General features: G+C 42.5%; 1 protein-coding gene across 33 annotated transcripts in view; it reads right to left on the bottom strand.

Annotated features, from left to right (window-relative positions):
* RAD51B (RAD51 paralog B) overlaps positions 1-23,586 on the bottom strand; it is a 502,805-nt gene that overhangs the window by 330,171 nt on the left and 149,048 nt on the right. Inside the window, exons 9-10 of one of the 33 annotated variants that reach the window (XR_013228398.1) lie at positions 9,331-9,552; positions 615-7,548 (exon numbers count right to left, since the gene is read on the bottom strand). The exons of 31 other annotated variants lie outside the window; for them this stretch is intronic. Coding sequence is in view for 1 of the 2 variants with exons in the window: in XM_077322551.1 (XP_077178666.1) it covers positions 18,575-18,656; positions 21,890-21,980 (173 nt within the window). In the remaining variant the exon portion in view is untranslated. Of the gene's footprint in view, positions 1-614; positions 7,549-9,330; positions 9,553-18,135; positions 18,657-21,889; positions 21,981-23,586 lie in introns of those variants that run through there. One more of the 33 variants, XM_077322551.1, reaches the window with a different exon arrangement.

Raw genomic sequence — 23,586 nt, 5'->3', positions numbered from 1 at the left:
AAAGAATTTTCAGATAAACATCCGGAAGAAGTACCTGACAGAGCGATTCCTCAATGGAACAGGCTTCCTTGAGAGGTGGTGAGTTCTCCTTCTCTGGAAGTTTTTAAGGAGTGGCTTGATAGTCATCTGACAGAAATGCTGATTTTCTGAACTTAGTGAGATTGTGAGGGGGTGGACAAGAAGGGATATGTCAGTGTTTGTCTCTTGTGGCCCTTCCTTGCATACCCAAGGAATTGCTAACTGCTGCTGGGGGATGGTAGGTAAATTTCCTCCAGGCCAGGCTGGATTCTGGAGATTTTTGGTGGAGGGATCACTCGGGCATGAAATGGGTGTCACCATGGGTGGGCAAGTAGTTGTGTGTTCCTGCATTATGCAGTGGGTTGGACTACATGTCCCTGAAAGGACCTTCAAATCTATGATTCTAAGATGGGGCAAAGAGACATTCACTTGTTTTTATGGCCAGATGCAATGCACATTGAACTCACCACACAATCAAATATTATGTTCAGTTTTCCAACAAGAGTCACAGTTTGATTATAAAGAAAACAAAAGGTTTTTTAAAGCTTGAAATCAAACCAATGAATTTATATATTATTATTACAATATATGCATACACCATAGTCTGAAGTGGTTTATTCCATGCATTCTAACACAGAGCATAACTGCATTACCCATCATACTTTTATGTAAATCAGTTCTCAGAGGCACACAAAAGAAGTAAACAAAAAATCCTCAGTATATGGCAGTGCTGATTTCATGTCTTCCTTGAATTATTAATTTTTCAACCACAATGTAAAAAAATTATTACAAATGTCATTTTTATGGTTTGAAAAGAAGATTGTTAAAGCTGTTAAAGCCCCCCCCCCCATCAATGTGTTTTTGCAAGCGAGATGGGGGGAAGGGGGAGATGGGAAGGTGCAGAGGAACAGTGAGAAGTTTCAAATAGCAACATTGTCCAAAAGGGTGAAAGGGAACAGATGGCCGTGGAGAATGCAGACTCAAAGCTCTGAAGAAAAAGGCTATATTGACAGATCTTGCTGTTTCCTATTCAAGCATGAACGCTCTGGCATGGAGAGTTAAGACGATACGAGGAACGACCTCTGTTCCCAGCAACTTGCTACGGGCAACTGGCCTCTGATGCTTTCTGAGAAAAATGAGACACAGACAGACAAACCGATATGGCAACGAGCCTAGCTCTCAGCTATGGGAGGGGGTGGGGAATAGAGTGGCTACAAACAGCTGCCTTTTCCTGGCTCTGGAGCCATGCATTAGAAAGAGCATTTCTAGCCTTTCACATCTTCCTTTTCAGAGCAAGCTTCTTCAAGAGGTCAGCCTCAAGCTGCTGGTCTTTGCCCTGAGCTGAGGTGAAAAAAAGGACAGATCAGAACTTGTCTTGCTCATTGAAAGCCGCTTCCTTTAATCACAAGAACTCCCTCCAGCAGCAAACACAAATATTTCAGACATAGCCCCCTAATGATAATGCTTGATGTTTTGTGAGCTACAAGCCTAGGGGAATTTCAATTTAAAGAATTTAAAGCTGCATTTCCCACAGTCAGATTTAACCAAGCCCATTCTCTACTGTGTGCCAGCCCTCCCCTGTCTTTAAACACAGGCCTGGGAGAGAAACTGCACTCTGGGAAACCCACTGCTAACAAGGGGATTGCTTTACTCTGTCATAATGTTAGATCTTCTCTGCTTTTCTCGTCGTGGTGCTGAATATATCCAGATTTAAATTTTAGAGGGAATGTTTAGAAATCAGGATGTGCAAACTCAAATCTAACTTCAAAATGTTCTGTGGTTTGGATTACTGTAGGAAGTCTGAAAATTGTCTGCATTATTATTTATAGTGTCCTGGATTCACAAATTCATTGTATACTCTCTGTCACGTGTACAATTCCTTATTAGAAGTAAAGGAAGTTTCTATGCAGATATGCCTTCAGTTTCCTGTCCCCTCTCCAATTCTGAAAGGCATTTTTCAGAGTACTTTTAAAATTCTGTAGTGTCTATTCTCTGTCTATTCATTACATTTTTAACCTTCCCCCCAAATGTTTAGTGTGGTGTGTATGGTTCTCCCTTACTTCGTTTTATCCTCACAAAAGCCATGAGACAGGTTAGACAGAGAGAGTGACTGGCCCAAGATTATCTAATGAGTTGCATGGCTGAATGGAAATTTGAATCTGTTGAACCCTGAAGAAAGTTTCAGAAATACTGGCTATCACCTACACATACATACTGCCAGAGTCAGCTTTACCATTAGGGGATGCTAGGCAATTGCTTAGGTAACCAGTGCTTGAGGGATGTCGAAAGGGCAAGAGGAGCTTTGTCCAGAATAGAGATTCCCCTGCCCTGACCATATTGGGGGTAATTACCACAAATGTTCTCTGATCTCTTGACTTTGAAATATCAGGGAGTGGAGGACAAAATGGCTGCCACCAAGGTGATGCTCCTGGAATTTCTTCTCCAAATCTCTATGACATCTACAGACTACATTTACAGATCACAGACAAAATCTAGAACATTGCCATCCAAACAACTGGTGTGTGCTAGGGCCCACCCATGAAACCAAGAACTGTAAGAGGTAGGTGGTGCCTCTGCTCCCTCTCATTTTTACACAGCTCAAGGACAGCCTGCCTCTCTAGTACATCCGCTCTTGCCTGTGGGCCCTAGCAAGGAAGATGGTTGTCTCAGAGCTGTCAAGCCAGCACAAGGAGGCTGGCTGCCTTCACCAAAGCTGTAGTCACTACCAAATTCTCCTATGCCCCAAGACAGAAAGGCTGGGTGTCCCACAGGAGTGTTTGGTAGTGGCTACAGTGTGTGGTTGAGCTACATTCATTCTTTGCTTCTGTGAGCAAATGGACCTATAACTATCTCCAAACTCCTGTGAGTCTCCCTAATAGTCCTCAGTAGGGACAGGAACAACATTTAGCGAGAACAGCAGCTTGTGGATGACTGTGGCAGTGTTTCTTTGCTCTTTGCTTCAAGCAAAAAGTAAAGGCACCCTGGTACAGCTGCCCACAGCCTGCAGCTGCTGCTAAATGCTCCACCTGCCCCAAGTCAGTAGGACCAAGAGTCTTGTAGGGGTATATGGCAGCAGCCACAGCTCACATTGGCTCCATTCACTCTTCGCTTCCTTGAGCCAACGCGCCTGCCCTCAGACTACAGTGGCTGCTGAACAGTTCTTGCACAAATTTTTCACCTCCTCTCCGTTGAATGGGGGAGGTGCACCAAGGTTTTCCTAGCCTGATTAAAAAAAAAACCTAGACTTGGCCTCGCATACCTGTGTAAAAACAAGGAGTAAAACTATACTTGAAGAAAGTAAGGAAAGAAAACCTTTTGGATCCCAGCCAAAGACCAGTAAAAATCCCAGGGCTCCATGAAGCCTGCAGCTCACAATTTCCCCATCCTCCTCTAGCCTAAGTAACAGGAATTAAGAACCATCTCATTTTACAACTTCCAAGACATGTTCAAAAACCCACAAGGGAAAGCTAACTGAAGATACATGTGTCAGAGAAGATAAAGAATTGCTTTTATCCCTTTCTCACAGTACAAGAACTTATGGACACTCAATGAAATTAATGAGCAGTAAGCTTAGAACAGATAAAAGAGTGATTAACACATGGAATTCATTGCTGCAAGAAGTGGTGCTAGCTATAGGCATAGACAGCTTCAAGAAGTGATTGGAAGGATAAATATATGAAGCAGAGGTCCATTTGTGCCAATTAGCCACAAAGTATAGATGTCTAGAGTAGGGGTAGTCAACCTGTGGTCCTCCAGATGTTCATGGACTACAATTCCCATGAGCCGCTGCCAACATTTGCTGGCAGGGTCTCATGGGAATTGTAGTCCATGAACATCTGGAGGACCACAGGTTGACTACCCCTGCTCTAGAGCATTAATGCTTTGCATTCTTGGTGCTTGGGAGGACATCAGTAGGGGGGGCATCTGGAGTTTTGCCCCCACTGGCAGACCTCCTGATGGCACCTGGGTTTTGGCTACAGTGTAACACAGAGCATTGGATTGGATGGGCTATTGGCTTGATCCAACATGGTTTCTCTTATGTTCCTAAGTGGGGAAACTGCCACAACAAGCCCTGGGCAAATCATCCTCCCACTTCTCTTCTTCAAATGATCCTCTTTCCAAAGCTGCTTCTTCCTTAGAAAAGGGGCCATTAGGGATGTGTTACAATCATATTGATCTAAGAATAAAGCATTACAGTGGATAGTAACATTTTGATAGAAGAAATGGCAAACAATGGTTGCCATAAATAGAAAATGAGAGAAGGAAGTAGAGTATTTGAGAGGAGTACAGAATTTATTTGGACAGGCTGATTGGTACAAAGAAATCAGATATAAAGATCTCATCGTTTTCTCTGCATAATAAATTTATATTGCCATTTCAAGTCTTCTTGGGAATGTGAACTACTCTACAGTTGGCATTACATAATAACCCTCTTCTCTCTATATACTTCTGTATGTGTGTGTTGCAAATTGGGTCTGTCTTTCAAATTTCAGGACAGGTGGCCTCCCAAGTATATTCCCACACATTCCATATACCACATCTGTTGTCTAACAGAATTTTAGGTCCTCGTAAAAATAGTGGGCGTTTGAAAATGTGAGATATACAAATGTAACTAATCTATTACAAGATCTATCTTGCTACTTCCAATGAAGATTTAGGTTAAAAAGCAGCTTAGACACAACATTGCAACAAGCAACAATATTAGCATGCCAGAAAAATATTAGCAAGTAACCCCTGACCTATGTATGCAATCCTGACCTATGTATGCATTCCATGTAACTTTATTAAGTGACTTGCATCTTGAACAAGTTCCTCTTTATATGCATGAATACTGATATAATGTTCAGAATCATCAATACTGATATATTGCTTTTCAACAAAGGACCTAACATTATAAAGATTTTCTTCTCTCGATAGTTACAAGAATAATTGTGGAATTTACAGTTAAATCTCAAAACTTTTAATAAAAACCCTTCTATGTATCTCATTTATCCCTACTGTTTTAAAGCTATAATACTCAATATTTTCCTCTGGCTTATTTTCTAGTTAATTGATTTTCTATCTTCTTTTGCTACAAACTATATTATTTTTTAAAGGAGCAGACATAGACACACGTGCCAAAATATCAAATATGTAGCAGAGCATATTGGGTAGAGTGTTGGGAAATGATGGAGCCAACTTAGATTCAGTTTCTTATTCAACTACTCCTTTATTTAGGTTATTTATTTGTTTCCTGCCTTTCCATTTTGAAATGCTTGAAGTAGTTGAACTGTAATGCTCCCTGGATGATTTAATTTTATGTCAGGATCACTAGAATGCCATGTACCTCTTAACAAAATATGTACTAGTAGTATCTTTAACAAAGGACTGCTTGGGATTTAAAATGTGGAAAATATTAATGAAAAATTTGATATGCAGACTAATGTGCCCTACATTTCTGTTCTAACACACATAAAAAGTTAAGTACAAGATGAAAGATGAGTGCTGGGACAAAGTGTAGTATGAGGAATTTGGGAGTGATAATGCAGGCCCCCCAAACACTTTCTTTCGACTATACTATAGTGGCAAGATTTTAAAGAATATTATCTTGTGAGTAAACCACGGAATAGATCTGATTAGGATTTTGAATAGAATTGTGTAGAATGGTACTGTTGGTGTCTGGGCTGCTTTAAACTTTGCTGCAACTCATGAAAACCACTAGTTTGTATGCCAGAGATCCATAAGCCTTCGCAGATACTCTGCTTATATGTAAACTAAGCATGTGTCATTGCTTGCACAGGTTGAAGCCAAGTTGAAATAACTCTCTGAGCCAATGAATAGTCTCAAAGGGGAACTCTTTGCCTTGCCAAGAAAAATGTACTATTTTACAATTGTACTGGTTGTATACTGGTGTCCCAGAGAAGTCTGTCTCTTCATAGACTTGCTCAAGATGGCTCGCAAAGTTAAAAAATATGACAATAAAATCAGAAAAACAACAAAAATTTGGTCACAAAAGGCAAACCATTACTAGACTCAACATAAGCTCAGGCTCCAATATCAAAGAAGTTGTGCTTCTATGATATATCTCCACCAGTATCTGTGTAAAAAATGTAAAAGATTACTTTTATTTGTATTTTGTTAGTTCAGAGGATAACCTAAAAACCCCTTCAAAGGTATGATAAAGACTGCAAATAATAAAAGGCTTAATATTTAGGTCAACTCATATATTAATATAGGGTAGCCAGAAGAAGAACAGAACTTTCCTTCGCACCAAGACCTGTTAAAGTAGCTGAATGAACTTTTTGCAAAACTCAGAGAAGATCCATATAGAATATATTGTGACTGAATCAATCCTGATTCATCAACCAAAATATTATTCAAATGCCCAGAAACTATTTAAAAACGGTTTATTACTGATGCATCAGGAGTAAATGTCTACTCTAGTATAACTTCTGTGCAGATTTGTCACAGTTCACGGTAATCCAGCTCTTATACAAATGTTCATGAAACCCAAATGTATTCAGAAGCTCCCTCTGAAACAACCCCATTAATCATGGCTGACTATGTCCCACAACATAATTTGTAGAAATTTGCAGGGAGGTTGAATAATCCTTCAAAACATTCTGTAACTAGCCTGAAAGCCCGTTGCATGCAGGAATGCAATGGGCACTAGTGGAGGGCCCCCATGGTGGGATAGACACACTGGTGATGTTTGGATCACAAAAAGTGGGGTCCTGTTCTAAGAGTTCAGGGGTTTTCGATGGTGCCTTCTTTTCCTCCAGAAGGGTTGCCTGGTGAGTATGCTGGAATTTCAGTCATGGGGGTTGTACTAAAAAGAAATGTCGGTATGACCATGTATGTGAACTTTGTGGTAGACTTCATTTGAAGGCTGGTTGTAATCAGTCGTCTTTTTGGAGGAGCTGGCCTTCCTCCAAAAAGGAGGATGGGATGGGATCTATGGGAGGATCCAGACAGGGTAAATCCTCCACTGCCCAATAGACTTTTGTTTTCTCTTGCCCCTATTCCTGTTCACATGGTGGCTTCACTGCCCTTATTGGCTGTGGATCTGGACAGGGGGTTTGTAGAGTATCTTAGACTGGGCTTCTCAGAGGGTTTTTGTATTTCCTTCATGGAGGCACATGTAGCAACCATTTGCAATAATTTAAAATTGGTTCTAGCAATGCCAGACATAGAAGGGGACAAGCCACATAAAGAGTTAGAGGCTGGCAGGATTGTGAACCCATTTTCATCCCCTCTTATTGATAGTAAGCAGGTTTCACTTTTGGGTGTTGTGACAAAGAAGGATACTGAGAAATATCACTCAATACAGAATTACATAAAACAACAATGCAGTTCTATTTTCCATTGTTTCACTAACTAATACAGATTATAAAGCTACTTTCCCATGTAGTCCATGTAGAAGTGCCAATGATCTTCAAATTCTTCATAAGGTCTTTTATTTAGTAAACTCATTAGCTTTGCCATCTTACAAAATTCCCCAGGTTTATCAAGCCAGTCTGTCACCTTGGGAAACTCCAAATGCTTCCAGTGCTGGCCATGGATGTATGAAAAAAAAATTATTTAGCATTACAAGGAAGGCATAAAATTTAAAAACATATATTCAGAGCTCATGTTCAGAATATTTAACATTTTTTTCTAATACACCATGAATTTTAATCCAAAATTTTCTAATTTACTTACTATCCCACCACATACGATAAAAAGAACTCTGACACCGACATTTATCATCATAATTCTTAGACATCTATCTGATCACTTTTAGTGTTATGTACCATCTATAAATTGTGGTTTATATTTTACATGCAGCACAGCATTCAAGCACTCAGGCTCTCACTCTCACCATGATGTGGTCCTGACCAGCCACAGGCCCAAAGTGTGAGACTTCTACTTCGCTGCTTTAGCTCTAGGACATGGTGGAGCACAGGTCACAGGCACTAAAGGTATTGTCAGTGAAATCAATAGTGACTGGCTACACAACTCCTCTTGTGGCGCAGAGTGGTAAGTCAGCAGACATGCAGTCTGAAAGCTCTCCCCATGAGGCTGGGAGTTCAATCCCAGCAGCTGGCTCAAGGTTGACTCAGCCTTCCATCCTTCTGAGGTCAGTAAAATGAGTACCCATCTTGCTGGGGGGTAAACAGTACTGACCGGGGAAGGCACTGGCAAACCACCCCGTATTGAGTCTGCCATGAAAACACTAGAGGGCGTCACCCCAAGGGTCAGACATGACCCGGTGCTTGCACAGGGGATACCTTTACCTTTACCTTTACCTTTACCATCCATAAAACATTTTATACCAATTCTCTCTCAGCAATTGACTAAAACTTAACAGACCCTGAGAGCATTTAGAACAATTTCCTATATTTCCATTTAATTCTAATTTATATTTTAGCAGACTCATAGTCTGTGTTTAACATAATGCTATTTTATGAGTAAAACTGTGTTTTAGCCATATTATTTATGTAACTGTGAAATTGTTTTGATTTTGCTGGTCTATGACCGTAATAAAGAATACTACTACTACTCTCAGCAATTGATATTTTTAAAGTTTTATATGCTTGTCCCAAAATTGTTCCCCTTGCTCTAATGTAACATTATGATTAAAATTATGATTAAAATTCTGCACCCACTTTACTATACAATTTTTGATCTGTTCAGCCTCTGTTTCATCTGTAACAGCAGGCTCGCTGTTATAATAACTTGCTAAGGACTAAGTGGGTGGAGAGTGGGAGTGGCCTGTCATAGACAGGGCCAAGCCATGCCCACTCAGGATTTTGGCCCAATCACTGGGCCAAAGTTCTGACAGGGCCTGCCCATCCAGGGGCAATCTGGAGACATCACTGCTAGTCTGCCCCTGACCACTGCAGGGAGAGGAGGTTGGTAGGGCAGCCGAGGGGGATGAGTACAGAAGGTTGGACAGACTACACCAGCCCTTTTTGCCCCAAGGCTGTCCTAACTGTCACGTTCAACTGTAACTGCCCTCACTTTGCCTCAGAACACTGACAAAGGTGGCTGGTGAGTGCACTCCCTCCCCCCTCCTTCCTGTGCAGTAGGCCTCAAGTATTTCAATTCAACAACAACCTGTGTGGGAGGCCTTAAATGTTTCTTCTCTACCACAACCCTGTCCAAAGTAGCCCTTTCTGCCTGGGGAGCTGATCTTTATACTCTGCACATGAGCTGTAATTCCAGGAGCTCTCCAGGCCCCACCTGGAGGTTGGCTACCCCTGGGTTGGAAATATTCCTGGATTGGAAATATCCCCTGGGTTGGAAATATTCCTGGAGGTTTGAAGGTGGGACTTCAAAATCATACAATACCTCAGTCTGGCCTTCACAGGAGCCATTTTTGCCTGCAGAGCTGATCATTATAATCTAGAGATGAACAGCAATTTAGATACTATGGTAGACGCTTGCAGACTGCAGTTGGGAGGGAGTGTCTCTCCTGGGCTATGGCCAGCCCTTACCAGCAACTGTTTGTATTCTGGGGCGCAAACAGACAGATCAGCATCAGTCCTGTGAGTCTGGAAAGTGCAGGAAGATCTAAATAAAGAATATTTACAGCTGTAAATAGTGAACAAGCAAATGGCTGGAGAGACATGGGAACTGAAGTGACTTTTCCCCCCATGTAAGTACCAAGGCAAGGAGGGGAAAGACTGAGATTGTTGAAGAAAAGGTCCCATAATAGAGAAATATAGCCCAGGTGACCTATGGAAGACTTTCTTTCTTTCTTTCTTTCTTTCTTTCTTTCTTTCTTTCTTTCTTTCTTTCTTTCTTTCTTTCTTTCTTTCTTTCTTTCTTTCTTTCTTTCTTTCTTTCTTTCTTTCTTTCTACAAAAGAACACAGACACAGAACTACAAAAGAACACAGACACAGAAGCTTATAGGTTTTGGCATAAAATGCCACAGCTTTATTAAGAGTGAGCTAAGATTGGCCAGGGAAGCCCATTGTAACAAGAAAAGATTTTTCAGTTATGTGAGGAGCAAACGTAAAGTAAAGGAGGCAATAGGCCCACTGTTGGGTGCGGATGGACAAACTCTAACGGAAGATGCAGAGAAAGCAGAAAGGCTTAGTGCCTATTTTACATCTGTTTTTTCTCACAGGTCAAAGTGTTTAGGCACATCTAGAGATGGCCATAGCCAAAGGACAGTGTCTGGGTGGCAAGTTAACATGGATAGAGAGGTTGTCGAGAGGCATTTAGCTGCACTGGATGAGTTCAAATCCCCTGGTCCGGATGAAATGCACCCAAGAGTACTCAAAGAACTTTCCAGGGAACTTGCACAGCCCTTGTCCATCATCTTTGGAACCTCTTTAAGGACTGGAGATGTCCCGGAGGACTGGAAGAGAGCAAATGTTATTCCGATCTTCAAAAAAGGGAGGAAGGATGACCCAGGAAACTACAGACCAGTGAGTCTGACCTCTGTTGTGGGGAAGATAATGGAGCAGATATTAAAGGGAGCGATCTGCAAACATCTGGAGGACAATTTGGTGATCCAAGGAAGTCAGCATGGATTTGTCTCCAACAGGTCCTGCCAGACCAACCTGGTTTCCTTTTTTGACCAAGTAATAGATTTGCTGGATCGGGGAAATTCGGTTGATGTCATTTACTTGGATTTTAGTAAAGCTTTTGACAAGGTTCCCCATGATGTTCTGATGGATAAATTGAAGGACTGCAATCTGGATTTTCAGATAGTCAGGTGGATAGGGAATTGGTTAGAGAACCGCACTCAAAGACTTGTTGTTAATGGTGTTTCATCAGACTGGAGAGAGGTGAGTAGCGGGGTACCTCAGGGCTCGGTGCTTGGCCCGGTACTTTTTAACATATTTATTAATGATCTAGATGAGGGGGTGGAGGGACTACTCATCAAGTTTGCAGATGACACCAAATTGGGAGGACTGGCAAATACTCCGGAAGATAGAGACAGAGTTCAACGAGATCTGAACACAATGGAAAAATGGGCAAATGAAAACAAGATGCAATTTAATAAAGATAAGTGTAAAGTTCTGCATCTGGGTCAGAAAAATGAAAAGCATGCCTACTGGATGGGGGATACGCTTCTAGGTAACACTGTGTGTGAACGAGACCTTGGGGTACTTGTGGATTGTAAACTAAACATGAGCAGGCAGTGTGATGCAGCGGTAAAAAAGTCAAATGCCATTTTGGGCTGTATCAACAGAGGCATCACATCAAAATCACAAGATGTCATAGTCCCATTGTATATGGCACTGATCAGACCACACTTGGAGTACTGTGTGCAGTTCTGGAGGCCTCACTTCAAGAAGGACGTAGATAAAATTGGAAGGGTACAGAGGAGAGCGACGAGGATGATCTGGGGCCAAGGGACCAAGCCCTATGAAGATAGGTTGAGGGACTTGGGAATGTCCAGCCTGGAGAAAAGGAGGTTGAGAGGGGACATGATATCCCTCTTTAAGTATTTGAAAGGTTGTCACTTGGAGGAGGGCAGGATGCTGTTTCTGTTGGCTGCAGAGGAGAGGACACGCAGTAATGGGTTTAAACTTCATTTTTAAAGTACAACGATATAGGCTAGATATCAGGAAAAAGTTTTTCACAGTCAGAGTAGTTCAGCAGTGGAATAGGCTGCCTAAGGAGGTGGTGAGCTCCCCCTCACTGGCAGTCTTCAAGCAAAGGTTGGATACACACTTATCTTGGATGCTTTAGGATGCTTAGGGCTAATCCTGCGTTGAGCAGGGGGTTGGACTAGATGGCCTGTATGGCCCCTTCCAACTCTATGATTCTATGATTCTATGATTCTATGATTGCTATGCAAATGAGTGGAGACATCACTTAGCCAGATCCAAATCATCCCTCCCCCATTCAGTCTGACAACAGGTCAATGGGGAAGGGAAACCATAAGGAGGCCCACCCATGGAATCCAAGCAACACACCAGTTAAGCTCCCCCTACCCATCAGACCTTCTGGAACCCAGGAAGGCAAAGCTTAGGAGAAGACCCATGAGCATCAACCTGTATTAGAACCACGCCCAGCCACCTACCCTGCCAGGCATCTGTCCCACTCACCTGGGAGGATGCCACTGCCTGGCATATGCTCAGCCTCTTAGCTCCCCCCTCCCAAATCTGGTGTACTATAGCACGCTGATGCAGACTCTGCTCCAACAGCATCTGCCCCCAATCCTAACTGCCAAAAGCTGGGAGGAGAATGAACCTCCCCAGCTCTCACCAATGCTTATTGCCCAATGCAGCCACTCATATAAGAGGGAATCTCTCCAAGCCATAGGTCCATGTCCTAATCTGAAAGATGAACACAGTTTCTTGCCTAAAAGCAATATTGGGATGTTGCAGGTTCACTCAGAGATCAGGTGTACATGGCTCCATAAACTGCCTTGTGCACCTTCTGCCATGCCAAGTCAACCTTCCTAAGAACTGTTAGCATAGCAGAGTTATTTCATTGATATGCAGATGTTTAGCTTAGAAAAGAAAGTTTTATTTACGGAAGGACATTCCGGATAGGAAAGGTGAGGCAGAGGAGAAGGCAGAAGGCTCAAGAGAAGAAGGCAGACTGAGAAGCATCCGGGAAGAAAGAGGAAATTGCCCTAGGAGTAGCAATCTAGGGACAGACAAAAGGCACACTTAAAAGATAGAAAGGTCCTGAACTCTCTGGTCTATCTAACAGCCTTCTTGCTGCCCCCATCTGGGTCTTCCTCTTCCTGGTTAACTTTGTACACCAGACATTGCATACTCCAACAAGAACAACCACCACCCTTCAAGTGTGCTGCTCCAACATTTCTGACCAGACCAACAATGCGCCAGGGCATGCGTACTGAAGAATGAGCAGATCTTGCATTATAGCCAAGGACAAATCCCATTCAGAGATCTTCAGAAGATTGTTGCAACTGAATTGGATAATAAGGACAGAAGGGGGGCTAAACTTGCCCACAAGTGTATGTTTAGAGTCCACCAGTGGTGACCAGCGCATGTGCCTCACTCCATGTCAGCGAAAAACAAATGCATCACCAAGGCCCAGTTTAAAATGTCAGAATATTCCAGGATCTACCAAGTAATACTTCACGTAAAATTTATTTATTTGTTTATTTGTTTGTTTGTTTATTTATTTATTTATTCATTAAATTTCTAGTCCGCCACTCCCACGAAGACTCGTGGTGGGTTACAATATATATAAAATCCTCAATAAAATTACCCCTAAAACACTATAAAATACAACATAACCAACACAGAACCAAGATGTACAGCTGCCAAAAAAACAGCTAAAAAGTCCTACCCACTATCACCTCAGGACTGGACAGATGGGTGCTGATCTTATTCCACCAACAAGGAAAACCAGGAGGGGGTCTTGATCTTCCTTAGTGCGCCAGCCTCAACCATAGGCCTGGCAGAAGAGCTCCATCTTGCAGGACCTGCAGAACACCGAAAGCTCCCGCAGAGCCCATAGCTCTTCTGGGATCTCATTCCACCAGGCAGGGGCCAGGACCGAAAAGGCCCGGCCCTGGTTGAGGCCAGACGCGCTTCCCAGCGACTGGGTATGACCAATAAATTTGAGCCTGCAGAGCGTAGAACTCTGCGGGGGGCATAGGCTGAAAGGCAGTCCCTCAAGTATGTGGATCCCAGACTGTGCGGGGCCTTAAAGGTAAGTACTCAAACCTTGAACCGGATCTGGACAGCAACCAGCAACCAATGCAGCTGCCTCACCACAGGCTGGATATGGGCCCTCCAAGATGTCCCTGTGAGGACCCTAGCAGCTGCATTCTGTACAAGCTGTGCAGAATCTGGATCTAGCCCAAGGGCTGGAGGTGACCATCGCATGGATCACTGTGGCCAGGTGTTCAGGTGACAGGTAGGGCACTAGTAGCCAACCTGGCGAAGGTGGACAAAAGCCTGTCTGGCTTCTTTTTTGACCTGAGCCTCCAGCATTAATGAGACATTGAAGGTCGATCCCAAATTCCTGGCCTGGGATGCAATGACCAGTTGCATCCCTGCCAAGGTTGGTAAGCACGCTTCCTGATCTGCTTCCCCTACCGCCCAGCCACAGGACCTCCATTTTAGAGGAGTTGAATTTCAGGCGGCTCTGCTCAGGCCACCCAGCCATGGCTTCCAAACATCTGATGAATGGTTCTGGGGAGAGTCCGGTCGGCCATTTATCAGGAGATACAGCTGGGTGTCATCCGCATACTGATGACAACCCAAGGCATAACTCCGCACCAGTTGGGCCAGAGGGCGCATAAAGATGTTAAACAGCGTGGGGGAGAGGACCGAGCACTGCAGGACCCCACAGGGGAGCCGCACTGGCCTCAACAAAAGAGCACAATTTCATTTCCTGCAGCAGAAGCTTATTCAAAAAGAGTTCAGGTACTACTGGAAAGTTCCTTTTGCTCTTGAAGTTCTATTAAATGAAGGGGGGTGAACTCTTCAACAAGCTCAAAATTTCACAAGAAACACCAGGCTAAGACCCAAAGCAGCTTTCAACCTGCACAGTCGGACTTACCGGGCCCATTGAACACTGCTTGAGACGTTATGGAGAAATTGATTATTATCTCGATCAACACTAATGGACTAAATGCACCAGCTAAAAGATGTGCAGATGACATTCTTGTGTTAACTAGGCCTGTGAGATCACTTTCTGTACTGTTAGACTGTCTGAAAGATTTTGGAAACATTTCTGGTTATAAAATAAATAAGGCCAAGACTAAAATCTTAATCTTGGGCCCTTTGGATCAAGAATTGGATCAAGAATTGAAGGATCTAAGAGAGGAAACTGGTTGAGAAATTAACCCAGAAAAAGTTCAATACCTAGGAATATTTTTTGATAAACAACAAACAATTTTTTGAAAACAACTACAAAGCAGTATGGAAGACAATACAGGAAGACCTACAAAGGTGAACTTTTCTAGGTCAGCTTGAATGGCGACTGTCAAAATGAATGTTTTACCAAAACTTTATTTTTTATTCCAAACAATACCTATAGATATTAAGGATAAAACTCTGCATAAATGGCAAAGTATTTTAAATAAATTTATCTGGAACGATAAAAGACCTAGACTAACTTTTAATGTCCTCCAGGATGATAAAGATGAGAGGAGGGCAAGGTGTACCCAGTATAAAATTATACCTCCCCGCATTCATGTTGACATGGGTAGTGGATTAGGTAATCTACCTATTATCAAGGGATTTGGTTTTTGGGAAGATGGGCTTGGAGGAAAGATTGCATAATCTATTGTGGCCTCTTATAAGAACTTAGAAAAAAGCAGAGGTTCATTTTTGGAGAATGACTTCATAAAAACGTGGTTGAGATATAAGTCAGGAATGAGGTTCAAGTTTTTTCAAACTTCCAATAGCTTGGATATGCTGGATGTACTAATCATTTGCCCTGTGGATGCAAAAGAATTGTATTGTGGAAACGAGCCTTGCTGGAACTAGGTATTGAAATGACTGCAATAACTCATGCCCTCTGGTGAAGTATTTTTCATTCATTCATTCTTGAAGAGATTTATAGTCTATATTTGTTTGTGTCACAGAGCAATACATTACTGTACTTTCCCTATTTTGAGACCTAAACTATGAGGCTCTAGCAAATTCTTTAATCCACCTTCATTGAAACGTTTCTTTTTGAAGATAATTCAAAGGAGCAGAAAAGAAGCAGAAGTCCTTTACTTCCTTCCTTCTGAAGGAACAAGGAGTATACTGACCTTAGATGTGGACAACACTAATAGCCTCATCATCTACTAGGTTGCCACTCCGGTCAAATTTTCATGTTTTTTGTTCTCTATTCCCAGTCGCCTTTATACAATTTTGCTGGTGTCTGCCTATACTCCCTCATATTACCCCAATCTCAGCACAGCTCACCAGTCTATCAGAAATTCAGGCTTGCAATGGGCTTTGACTACCATCAATCTCTCACCAAAGGAAGGAGCTAGATAGTTATCTGCCACCACCAGAGAAACATTAATAGACTAAAGCAGCTAATATGGTATGGTCTGACCAGTATAACAATTTCTGACAGATCAGGTCGCTGACTTGGGTAATAAGAGTACTCATGTTTCTGTACTATTTTGCATCTGACTGATTTTTAAAATGTTTGTTTCTATCTCAATGTGAGTCTTAGCAGAAAGGGAGGACTAGAAATTAAGGAAACTTTTTAAAAGGATGTACATATGTGCAACACTCTCAGACTGTTCTTAATATAAATGCAAGATTTTCAGTGCACTCTTAGAATTATTTCAGTTTATACTGTTCATTGAACTTAAACATGACTAATTTTAAATTGTATTGAATTGTAAAGAACACAACAGATTTCTGTTCAATGAAGAATTCAGCCATTTTGATAACCAAGACATGAACTGAATGTGCTTTTTATAGACATTTTTATACAATTTTAAAATCTCATAATAAGGAACGATTGAGAACACAAACACAAAGTGATGCAGGCTAGCCATTTCTGTAAACAAAGCTATCAATTTTAAAAAATTATGTGAGTGTGGCTGCCAATTCTCATTGTTGAGGTATATAAAAGACCTAGCATAATGTAGCAATTAAAGGGTTAGATTAAGATTAAGGAGACCAAGGTTCCAATGACTGTCAGTGACGAAACTTACAGAATGATCCTGGTCAGGTCACTTTTTCTTTGCGTAACTTACTTCACAGGTTTGTTATGAGGACAAAAGAGAGGATGGATATATGATATAAGTAGTCCTGCGCAACCTGGAGGATGGGCAGGATAAAACTATAAGAGATAGCTCATGCACCTAAAGCACCAACGAGACAAAAGGAGCTGTCAAAAGAATACTGCATTTCCTAGGACATAAAAGTCATATGAATAGCACTATCATGTTAAGAAGAAAAGAGCTCTGAAAATAAAAAGTGAAACAAATGCCATTTTCTTTAGGATCAGATCAGACTCACTAGAAAACACAACTGCTCCATTTAATGCAAATTAAATATAGGCCTATGCACTACAAACCTTTATTTTAGCACTATAGCCCTACATTCTCTCAAATTGTATCTATCATATTCCGCTTAGTGAAAAACAGAAGAAATAGCAAATAATAGTATGCTGAAGCTCAAACTTATAAAAATTATACTTTTAGAGCTACCACTGCTGCAATTGTAAACTAACATACATAATCATAATGCTCAATGGGGAAATTAATAAATTTAAAAAGACTGAGCGAGCTAAATGTTTTATTTCCCCCAGAGCGATTCTTACTGATGAGGTATATAATAAACATCTTCCCCTTGTAACTACATTTTCTTAGAAGTCTGCATATTCTCATTTCTAGGACTGCTGCTTGACTAAATTTGAATTATGACTGTGGGCAAGTACAAGCAACTATTAAGTGAATTAACTGGGATATGTCTCTACTATAGAGAAAGAGTAGTGACAGATTTTATTTTCCTGGGCTCCAAGATCACTGCAGATGGGGACTGCAGCAAAGAAATTAAAAGACGCTTGCTTCTGGGGAGGAAAGCTATGGCAAATCTAGACAGCATCCTAAAAAGCAGAGACATCACCCTGCCAACAAAAGTGCGTTTAGTCAAGGCTATGGTCTTCCCAGTTGCAATGTATGGCTGCGAAAGTTGGACCATAAGGAAGGCCGAGCGTCAAAGAATTGAGGCTTTTGAACTCTGGTGCTGGAGAAGACTCTTGCGAGTCCCTTGGACTGCAAGGCGAACAAACCGGTCAGTCCTAGAGGAGATCAGCCCTGACTGCTCTTTAGAAGGCCAGATCCTGAAGATGAAACTCAAATATTTTGGCCACCTCATGAGAAGGAAGGACTCCCTGGAGAAGAGCCTAATGCTGGGAGCGATCGAGGGCAAAAGAAGAAGGGGACGACAGAGAATGAGGTGGCTGGATGGAGTCACTGAAGCAGTAGGTGCAAACTTAAATGGACTCCGGGGAATGGTAGAGGACAGGAAGGCCTGGAGGATCATTGTCCATGGGGTCGCGATGGGTCGGACACGACTTCGCACATAACAAAAAAACAAAAAAACATAGAGAAAGAGAAATTATGGAAAGAAGACGAAGGAGAAGTTTAAATATTTTGAAGGTAAAATATTTTATGGAAATCTGAAATAAAGCACAACATACCAAATATGTTAAGCAGTGCAGAAAATTGTATTAAATAAATAAAAAACAATACTGTGAGAGCAGGATAATACATACAGCAAGCAAATAATACATACTATACAAGTGATGCAGTTCAGAGTCATATTCTCCTGATTCAATATCCTTCCTGATTCAATATCACCTGTTTAGAAATACCATCCTGAACAAGTAGTCAGCAAGGATCAGCCGAACACCATTGAAGGTGGGAAGCACATGTTCTTCAAGACCTTCCCAACCATTACCTTGTGCTTGTCAGCATTCAGTTTGTTCACTCTTAGTCTTTTGAACACAGCAGTCAGCAGGGACTTAAGGTGTCAACTGTATCATCAGAAGAAAGTTAAGCACTGTTAACATTATTGGGACTTTTATGTATGTGTGATTAGGTTTCCAGTTGTTCTCTGCTCATGACTTTTCAGTCCCTTTGTTGGGGGACAACTATAGAAAAAGTAAATTCCTTTTTATAGACTGTCACTGTGATTCAGCACTCTTGGAGAATGGCTTGATGTTGATGTCATTCCATTGGTTCCTTTTGTTTATGTTGCTGGATTCCCTGGAGCATTTATAATGATATCACTAGATACACTAAACATCCATAGGATCAGGATGCAAATCCAATGAAACACAAATAATACACACTATGAACATTTTGAATATGACTGCAGATAAAATTACATCCATTCTCCAAACTCATCTTGGGCGTGATCCTGCCCCATCCAAAATGGAAAGTCTGAATGCAATTAACCATCACATACCACCCCCAAACATTCCAGTGTTTTCAAATTTCATCTCACAATCAAAATACTAAAAAGTGATTATTTTAGCAATAATAGTGCAAGTATATTTAAGGAAATGAACATATGACAATCACAATTCATATTCCATATCAGCAGACTGTACATAACAGTAAAGGATCCAGCAGTTTATTCCTCTCTTCAGCAGGATAATAGTATTGTTTACAAGAGGATAATAGTATTTTTACAAGAATTGTAAGAATTACTGAGGTAGTATATGTGAAGGTCTTTGAATCCTTAAACAGTTAAACTCTTTACATAAAAACAAACTATCACTGATCATTTTTATTTTCCCCTGCTCTTCTCTCAAGAAGCTCAGGGCTTCACCCTCCCTGCTATCCTACAAAATAAGTCAGGCTGAGAGATAGTGACTAATGATGGGGCATGGTAAGCTTTTGTGGTTGCATGGGAATTTGAGCCCGAGTCTATGTTTAACTCTTTCCATTTTAACCCACACTTATTATTATGAAACAGCTGGATGCTACCAAATAATGTGGAAATAATTTGCAGAAGTTGAACTGAAACTTGATATTCTGTGCTTTTGCTTCTAGATCCTGTCTGAGTAGAGTCCTGCCATGCAGTGGACTGTATAGTGATAGCTGATTCACCCTGCTTTTATATATCAGCTCAGAGAAGCACAGCCTTCCTTACATTCCCAGATATATGTCTCCAGTATGGAGTTCTTCAATTAAAGACCATCCTACTGAGATTTTCTTCTCATATCTCATCAAGAACAGCATGAAATGGTGTTTATACGCAGAAGGTCCCAATTTCTATCCTCAAATCCCTTCTTAAAAGGAACTGTGATAGGACCTGGAAAAAATATCTGCTTGAAATCTTAGGAAGCTACTTCCAGTCACAGCTAAGCTAGACATACTAATGTTTTTGATCTAATGGCTTTACATAGAGATTGAATGGAGTGGAATATAGAATTTCTCCCTGTGGCCCCACAGAATAGGCATTGACCAGAGGGCTGCCACTGGCATACCTCTTTGCTTTGGCCCTGGAGAAAGCAAAATTCCTCCCATTGGAAACAATAGAGGATGGATGGGGGAACCTTTATGAGAAGCACAGAATGGGACAACCTTGAAACTTGGGGGTTCTGCTGTGGAAAAGCACCAGCAGTGGGTGAGCAATGTTGGTGCATCTAGCTTCAAAAATAAATCCCAAGTAGATTTCCCATAGATGATAAAGGAGCCAAATAATACCAGATCAAAATACTATATCAGTCTCTGGAACCTGAAAAATCAGTAATACTGAGGGCCATTTTCCACAACTAAAAAAATAGTGTTAAGCCACTTAACGGTATTAAAAATCGCACCCCCCACCATTTCTCACCTCCTTGCTCTCTTGGTTTCTTCTCCCGCTTTCTCCCACTTCCTGGCACTGCACGCCTGATTAAAATGGCAGAGGAGAGGGACTTGCTATACCAGTGAGTCTCCCCCGCCTGTCAATCATGACAGCCAGCCATTCGCCTTTCTCACAGTTTTAAAGAGAAAGGGAGGGAAACAATTTTTTAAAAGTAGAAATTCTCTATTGTTATGCCTATGCATCTAATCATAGTGCATATTTTAATGCCACCCCATTTTGGAATTATGAGGCTTGAAGATCCACAAAAGTAATTTGTTTCTCGATCTTGGGGTGGGGGTTTGAGAGGCATGCTTTGTGTGCCAACTGGTGGGTGGAATTTTTTTTCTCTATCTGGCTTAAGCAACGTATATTCATTGCTCCAGGCAGTTTGCTACAAAAAAAGCCCCATTCCAGGGCGAAGGGAGAGGCTGGAGGCCGGGTGCTGGAGGCCGGGTGTTGGAGATGGAGATCACGCTACTTCTGGCCACTTTGGTTATGCACAGCTATTTCACTAGTGGTTGCTGGTTGCTCTCCTTCCGCTCTCCTTCCATTGTTAGGGGAATCCAGTTTTGTTGATTCCCCTTCTAGTGATTTAAAATGGAGGAAGTAGCTGCTGGTTTGCTGGATGCTGACAACCTCGTTTAAAATGCCAAAAATATTGCGTCTGCAGAGGGTATCTCACTATATTAACTAGGTGTGTAATGGCCCTGATATTTTTTGGCTCCAGTATATTTGTATCTGAATATATGTATGTAGTATGTATGTACTAGCAGCAATATCTGGTCCAGCCAAGAATGCACTCGGTACTAGGAATGGGGGTGTGCATAGAAGACCCATATACCACATGACAGCCTGACCCACTCCCTGCTGGCAGAAACTAGGAGGCCCCCACTCCCTAGTGGTAGTGGCACCCCCCACTCCCTCTCCCTGCAAGCAAATGGCGAGGGTTGGCAGCTCACAGCTCACCTTTAAAGCAGGTAGTGGTATGCCACTGCCCCCCTCCATACTAGCAGCTATGAAAGCATAGACAGGGGAAGCACCAGTGTCCTCACCATCCTGCTAGCACTGACACTCACCACACAGGGAGGTGGGTGGGTGGCGGGGAAGCATCTTGCAGCCCCTGGTCCTGCGCAGGACTGGAATGCTATACAAAAGGTCCTTCTGCCCAGCCTGCACCAGCACTCATGCCGCGGGGAGCCAAGTGGGTGGCAGGGAATCATCTCATGGTTCTGGCCCTGCACAGCTCCCCCCCCCCCCGTCTCAGCAGGTCAGACCACATGGGGCTGAGCAGTGGGACTGGCACCATGCCAGTGCCTCTCCCCACTCCATGGGGTGGATGGTACGGAGGCATATTGTGGACCTGTGGATGATACGAAGGGCCTGCTGGGGCCGGGGGCAGGCATTGGCATGACTTTTCATGGCCCCTCCCAGTTTTGAATGGGTCCCACTGAAACTTGTGCAGGCCTAGACTGGCAGTTTGGTGGGGGGCATTTGGGGTCTTCCTGTCCTGGCAGTGGGCGGCCTTTCCTGGGTTCCCCCCCCAGGATATCAGGTGGGTGGCTTAAGAGGCCACACTGTCTCCCTGGGGCTGGCCTTCAGGCCAGTCTCCCTCCCTTCCTTACAGCCTACTCATCCAACATACCTGATTTTCAGCTTTTCCTGTGGGTGGAAGAAGATGGAGGTGGTTGGGGGGGCATCCACCATTACATTGGTCATCTGAGGTGAGTGACACCCTAGAGAACCAAAGAAGAGCCAGAGACAGTCAGGAGTGGGACATACCCAACTGGGCATATCCAACCTGATTGGTACTCCAGGGCGAGTGACTCCCCACGAGAGACCTCCCATAACCTTGGTCACATTTTATACATGTTACATATATATATATATATATATGTAACAATCAAGTCATCTGCAAGTGGATTTAGCAGGATTTTGTAGTTGGTCTTGTCATTTCCATCTTTAGATGTATAAAATCATCCTCCCTTTATTTTTTTTAAACTGAAGATATGATCCATCCAAACTTGAGCATTTTTAACTCTGTTGATATTGTAGGAGAGTACTTAAATCTTCCATGAAATTCTTTAGGGTTTTAAATTGTGTAATCATATCTGAGCTGTGTGTACCATTGATTACTTGTTAATTAAGTGCTCCTGTACTAGAAGCATACTCTACACCAACAGGCAAAAAATTATTTTGTGGTAATTAAGCTGGTCTGAAGGAGGAGTGGGTGTTCAATTTTCATACTTTTCCCCATGATCCTCTTCTTGTCACCATCTCCCACAAAAAAGAAACTAGCAATAATTCAGCTACTGCATATCTTTAAACAGCCCGTGGCGCCATGGGCGCCACGGACTAAATAATTAGTTAAGCCCCCTAGAGGTGGGCTTTGTCCGTGATGAGGAAGGGTCCGGGTTGGACCCTTCCTCACGACAGACAATTGGAGGGACCAATCGGCAGGCGCAAAGCGCCTGTCGATTGGTCCCTCCAATTCCCAGCCTGAGCAACTGCGAGCCGCGCGTAGCGCGGCTCGCAGTTGCTCCTGGATTGACGTGGCGAGAGGTGCGAAGCGCCTCTCGCCGCGTCAGACCGCCGCCCGAGGGAACCCCCAGCAGTTGCGCGAAGCGCGGCTGCTGGGGGTTCCCTCCCTGCCGGTCTGACGCGCCTTCTCCCCTTTCAAAACCCCTTTTTATAAAGGGGCTTTGAAACTAGTTTGTAATAAAGTGTCTGCTGCTAATGAATCAAACTAAGTCTTGTATTTTTTTATTTCAGTCATAGCTCTCTCTCTCTCTCTCTCTCTCTCTCTGTAAAACACCTGGAATGGCAGGGCATATTTTTTAGCACCTGGGTTTCACACTTGACCAGATTTCCAATTATATATCACAACTGAATGCTTTTGATTCTCAGAAAAAAAATCTAATCTCATTGTTAATGCATTTTAACTTTCTGCAGAATATAGTGCAACATGTTACTGGAAGTTGCAGTGGGCTGTCACTGCACAAAACTTAAAACAGCACAAACACTGTGCTTCCTGCAGTGTTGCCTCCCGCCCTTTTCCTTTCCTTTTCTTTTGCAATAATACTCAGCACTGTGGCTTAGAGGTCATTTGTTTCCCACAGCTTTGCAGAACACTGTAGAAGGCAGGGGGACAATGACCTTTCACAAGAGGCTATGTGAGACCTTCTTTCATCTCAAATAAGCCCCTTTTCTATGACTGGGAGAGCTAGTGTGTGTGCTCGTGCGTGTGGAGTTGGATGTATATATTAATATCCCATTGTGTATACTTCAGTATGAAGCCCCTTGCAGCTTGTGTTGAAAGATTATATTCTAGGGATATATTTT

Source organism: Paroedura picta, chromosome 2 (assembly GCF_049243985.1).
Source record: "Paroedura picta isolate Pp20150507F chromosome 2, Ppicta_v3.0, whole genome shotgun sequence".
In the NCBI taxonomy this organism is placed as follows: Eukaryota; Metazoa; Chordata; class Lepidosauria; order Squamata; family Gekkonidae; genus Paroedura; species Paroedura picta.
The sequence above is the reverse complement of the archived record's forward strand: the minus strand, read 5'-3'. Positions and strand labels throughout refer to the sequence as shown.